The following is a 6,000-nucleotide window of genomic DNA, read 5'->3' as shown; positions in this document are numbered from 1 at the left end:
CACCAAAATGAGCTCACTTATCCTCACAACATCAATGAATAAATGAATAAATGATGGGGGTTTAGTTAGTGAATTGGCCAATGCACGGAAGCCTGCATACCGCTCGCCAAGGTACCCCACCTTCATGCAGGTCCTACACTATCACAAAATCATAAAAATGAAAACCTGGCAACTGTATCACATAATATAACTGCAAATATGCCCACTTGGTGTAAGGTGTACCTGCCATGAACTGCATGGCTTTTAAAAGGTACACTAGTCACCTGACACTGGCTGATAAATTACTAAAGGGCAGCTGACACAGGTTTAAGATAATTGTATATATGTATATATGTATATGTATATATGTGTATATATATATATATACACACACACACACACACACACACACACACACACACACACACACACACACACACACACACACACAGAAACCCCCCCATGAAAATCCTGCGTTTGCCACTGCACGGCACACAGTTTGGGAACCTCTGGGCTATACTGTTGTGCAGTGTGTATAAGGTGCTCTGCTGTCTGGTGTGTGAATAATCAACGCTACTGTGTGGTCAGGTAATATGAGTAATGGACGCTACTGTGTGGTCAGGTAATATGAGTAATGGACGCTACTGTGTGGTCAGGTAATATGAGTAATGGACGCTACTGTGTGGTCAGGTGTAATGTGTGAATTTATAAGGGCCTCTACTGTGCTGTATAATGTGAATATTGGAAACTGCTGTGTGGTGTAATGTGAATAATGGACAGTACTGTGTGGTGTAATATGTAATAATTGATACTATTGCTACTATTCTGTGGCCATGCCCCTTCCCCACAAAGTCATAGCCCTTTATTTATCCGTGTTTCAATTATGGGGGAGCGGGCACAAATTCTATTTCTGGCACAGGGCACCAAAATATCTAGTTACGGCACTAGAGATAAGACATGAGATAAGCTTTACGAGCAATCCAGCCAGCTGTCTTCTCCTGAAAGAAATAAGTTGATTGAATGATATTGAACGCATAAGACTATCGTATATTGCCATCAATATATTTCTCTTTGCTAGCCACCCCAATGACGGAAGAGATTCCCACCATCCTCGTAACAGTACCACTTCTGGTGTCGGCAACCATGTCACCACCAATAGCCCATCCAAAGAAACCAACACCCATAATGCTCATAATGACCCTGACAACAAGCAGGTGAGATGTGGGTTATTATTATTATTATTATTACATTTTATTTATAAGGCGCCACAAGTGTTTCGCAGCGCCATACGAAGGCTCCTGAGAATACACCAGAAATGGTTGATCTTATATATTTCTTTGTGTGTTTTCACAAAAGCAAGACCTGTTTATTGCACTGAAATAATGCTGGTATTATATATAAATCCCTGATCATTTACATTGTAATTATAAATCATCAATGCCATATAAATACTGAGTTCATCACTTTAATTTGGTGAGTTCTGGTGTAAGCACTTTAGTATTCATTAGTAAAACATGTAGAATAAGAAATGGATAGAAGTTACCTTGAGCTCTGTGACCCTGTATAAAATCCTCCAGCCGAGAACTCGTATTTTATACGGTCACAGGACACCTACTTTCAATATCCTTTAAATTAGGGATTTACTCCCTAAATAACTTGCTTGTTTGTTAATAGGTACTCATTAAATAAGCCCCAAATACTTGTGTCATTATTCGCAATCCAAGCCAGAGAAGGAAACGCTTGCCTAGGTATGACCAGGAAACTGTCATGCAGTTACTTATGTTGTTGTCTTCACTTATGCTCTGATTCAGAAAACGCTGAATGGTCCAGATGGTCATCGTTTAAAACACTGGAAACTCATGGAGAAGATCCCGGAGCATGCAGAGGCCACTGTTGTCCTCGTGGGTTAGTGATTATATAATTCCCCCAACACTGTTCCTAGTCCTGCGAGGGGACACGGTGCACTTGTTTGGGTTCACCGTCACTTACCAGAGAAAACGACACCAAAAACAGTCAAAAACCTCATGTCGACCCTTTGACCTGTCGACCTAGTACATGTTGACCTAATGCCCATGTTGACCTATTGTCCCTGTCGACCTAATGCATGTCGACCTTCCATGGTCGACCTAATGACTGTCGACCTAAGTTGTGTCTATCCAACGACCCATACCCCTTACCATTGAAGCTACATGTGCATTGCTTACCATTAAAGCTACATGTGCTATGCTTACCAATAAAGCTACATGTGCTATGCTTACCATTAAAGCTACATGTGCTTTGCTTACCATTAAAGCTACATGTGTTTTGCTTACCATTAAAGCTACATGTGCTATGCTTACCATTAAAGCTACATGTGCTATGCTTACCATTAAAGCTACATGTGCTATGCTTACCAATAAAGCTACATGTGCTATGCTTACCATTAAAGCTACATGTGCTCTGCTTACCATTAAAGCTACATGTGCTATGCTTACCAATAAAGCTACATGTTCTATACTTACCATTAAAGCTTCATGTGCTCTGCTTACCATTAAAGCTACATGTGCTCTGCTTACCATTAAAGCTACATGTGCTATGCTTACCACTAAAGCTACATCTGCTATGCTTACCATTAAAGCTACATGTGCTATGCTTACCACTAAAGCTACATCTGCTATGCTTACCATTAAAGCTACATGTGCTATGCTTACCACTAAAGCTACATGTGCTTTGCTTACCATTAAAGCTACATGTGCTTTGCTTACCATTAAAGCTACATGTGCTATGCTTACCATTAAAGCTACATGTTCTATACTTACCATTAAAGCTACATGTGCTATGCTTACCATTAAAGCTACATGTTCTATACTTACCATTAAAGCTACATGTGCTATGCTTACCACTAAAGCTACGTGTGCTATGCTTACCACTAAAGCTACATGTGCTATGCTTACCATTAAAGCTACATGTGCTATGCTTACCATTAAAGCTACATGTGCTATGCTTACTATTAAAGCTACATGTGCTATGCTTACCATTAAAGCTACATGTGCTATGCTTACTATTAAAGCTACGTTAGGATATAGTAGATTAGAAAGTATGAAATTAAGACTAGATCATGGATATCATAATATTGGAATATGAGAAGGAAGCTCTTAATGCAGTGGTTCCCAAACTTTTTTTAATCATGGCGCCCTAGAGTATCAGAATTTTTTCACGGCACCCTTAGTTTCTTTGAGAATTTTAGAAAGCTGTAAGTAATTTATGTTTCTCTGACGTCCTAGTGGATGCTGGGAACTCCGTAAGGACCATGGGGAATAGACGGGCTCCGCAGGAGACTGGGCACTCTATAAGAAAGATTTGGTACTATCTGGTGTGCACTGGCTCCTCCCTCTATGCCCCTCCTCCAGACCTCAGTTAGATTTCTGTGCCCGGCCCGAGCTGGTTGCACACTAGGGGCTCTCCTGAGCTTCTAGAAAGAAAGTTTAAATTAGGTTTTTTATTTTACAGCGAGACCTGCTGGCAACAGGCTCACTGCATCGAGGGACTAAGGGGAGAAGAAGCGAACCTACCTGCTTGCAGCTAGCTTGGGCTTCTTAGGCTACTGGACACCATTAGCTCCAGAGGGATCGACCGCAGGACCCGTCCTTGGTGTTCGTTCCCGGAGCCGCGCCGCCGTCCCCCTTACAGAGCCAGAAGCATGAAGATGGTCCGGAAAATCGGCGGCAGAAGACTTCAGTCTTCACCAAGGTAGCGCACAGCACTGCAGCTGTGCGCCATTGCTCCTCATACACACTTCACACTCCGGTCACTGAGGGTGCAGGGCGCTGGGGGGGGGCGCCCTGAGCAGCAATAAAAACACCTTGGCTGGCAAAATAGCCACAATATATAGCCCCAGAGGCTATATATGTGGTAATTACCCCTGCCAGAATACAGAAAAAAGTGGGAGAAAAGTCAGCCGAAAAAGGGGCGGAGCCATCTCCCTCAGCACACTGGCGCCATTTTCTCTTCACAGTGTAGCTGGAAGACAGCTCCCCAGGCTCTCCCCTGTAGTTTTCAGGCTCAAAGGGTTAAAAAGAGAGGGGGGGCACTAAATTTAGGCGCAATATTGTTTATACAAGCAGCTATTGGGGAAAATTCACTCAGTGATAGTGTTTATCCCTACATTATATAGCGCTCCGGTGTGTGCTGGCATACTCTCTCTCTGTCTCCCCAAAGGGCTGTGTGGGGTCCTGTCCTCAGTCAGAGCATTCCCTGTGTGTGTGCGGTGTGTCGGTACGGCTGTGTCGACATGTTTGATGAGGAGGCTTATGTGGAGGCGGAGCAGATGCCGATAAATGAGATGTCGCCCCCTGTGGGCCGACACCAGAGTGGATGGATAGGTGGAAGGTATTAACCGACAGTGTCAACTCCTTACATAAAAGGCTGGATGACGTGACAGCTATGGGACAGCCGGCTTCTCAGCCCGCGCCTGCCCAGGCGTCTCAAAGGCCATCAGGGGCTTAAAAACGCCCGCTCCCTCAGATGGCAGACACAGATGTCGACACGGAGTCTGACTCCAGTGTCGACGAGGTTGAGACATATACACAATCCACTAGGAACATCCGTTACATGATCCCGGCAATAAAAAATGTGTTACACATTTCTGACATTAACCCAAGTACCACTAAAAACAAAAAAGGGTTTTATGTGTGGGGAGAAAAAGCAGGCAGTGTTTTGTTCCCCCATCAAATGAGTGAATGAAGTGTGAAAAAGCGTGGGTTCCCCCGATAAGAAACTGGTAATTTCTAAAAAGTTACTGATGGCGTACCCTTTCCCGCCAGAGGATAAGTTACGCTGGGAGATATCCCCTAGGGTGGATAAGGCGCTCACACGTTTGTCAAAAAAGGTGGCACTGCCGTCTTAGGATACGGCCACTTTGAAGGTACCTGCTGATAAATAGCAGGAGGCTATCCTGAAGTCTGTATTTAGACACTCAGGTACTAGACTGAGACCTGCAGATAGTGCTGCTGCAGCGTGGTCTGTAACCCTTTCAAACAGGGATACTATTTTGCGAACATAAGACGTCGTCTTATATATGAGGGATGCACAGAGGGATATTTTGCCGGCTGGCATCCAGTATTATTGCAATGTCCATTCTGTCAGGAGGGTATTAGAGACCCGACACTGGACAGGTGATGCTGACTTTAAAAGGCACATAGAGCCTTATAAGGGTGAGGAATTGTTTGGGGATGGTCTCTGGGACCTCGTATCCACAGCGACAGCTGGGATGAAAATTTTTTACCTCAGGTTTCCTCACAGCCTAAGAAAAGCACTGTATTATCAGGTACAGTCCTTTCGGCTTCAGAAAAGCAAGCGGGTCAAAGGCGCTTCCTTTCTGCACAGAGACGAGGGAAGAGGGAAAAAGCTGCACCAGTCAGCCAGTTCCCAGAATCAAAATTCTTCCCCCGCTTCCTCTGAGTCCACCGCATGACGCGGGGGCTCCACAGGCGTAGCCAGGTACGGTGGGGGGCCGCCTCAAAAATTTCAGCGATCAGTGGGCTCGCTCACAGGTGGATCCCTGGATCCTTCAAGTAGTATCTCAGGGGTACAAGCTGGAATTCGAGGCGTCTCCCCCCCGTCGTTTCCTCAAATCTGCCTTGCCGACAACTCCCTCAGGCAGGGAGGCTGTGCTAGAGGCAATTCACAAGCTGTATTCCCAGCAGGTGATAGTCAAGGTGCCCCTACTTCAACAAGGACGGGGTTACTATTCCACACTGGTTGTGGTACCGAAACCGGACGGTTCGGTGAGACCCATTTTAAATTTGAAATCCTTGAACACATACATAAAAAAATTCAAGTTCAAGATGGAATCGCTCAGGGCGGTTATTGCAAGCCTGGAGGAGGGGGATTACATGGTATCCCTGGACATCAAGGATGCTTACCTACATGTCCCCATTTACCATCCTCATCAGGAGTACCTCAGATTTGTGGTACAGGATTGCCATTACCAATTCCAAACACTGCCGTTTGGACTGTCCACGGCACCGAGGGTCTTTACCA

At 44.9% G+C, this 6,000-nt stretch overlaps 1 protein-coding gene across 3 annotated transcripts in view; it reads left to right on the top strand.

Annotated features, from left to right (window-relative positions):
- The window catches only part of SLC4A3 (solute carrier family 4 member 3), a 65,623-nt gene that overhangs the window by 18,233 nt on the left and 41,390 nt on the right, over positions 1–6,000 (top strand). For all 3 annotated transcript variants that reach the window (XM_063933795.1, XM_063933794.1, XM_063933793.1), the window contains 2 exons: positions 1,058–1,193; positions 1,791–1,884. In XM_063933795.1, coding sequence (XP_063789865.1) covers positions 1,058–1,193; positions 1,791–1,884 — 230 coding nt within the window. The remainder of the gene's footprint in view (positions 1–1,057; positions 1,194–1,790; positions 1,885–6,000) is intronic.

The sequence above is a fragment of the Pseudophryne corroboree genome, chromosome 7, assembly GCF_028390025.1.
Source record: "Pseudophryne corroboree isolate aPseCor3 chromosome 7, aPseCor3.hap2, whole genome shotgun sequence".
Lineage (NCBI taxonomy): Eukaryota > Metazoa > Chordata > Amphibia > Anura > Myobatrachidae > Pseudophryne > Pseudophryne corroboree.
This window is presented reverse-complemented; position numbering and strand designations above follow the sequence as displayed.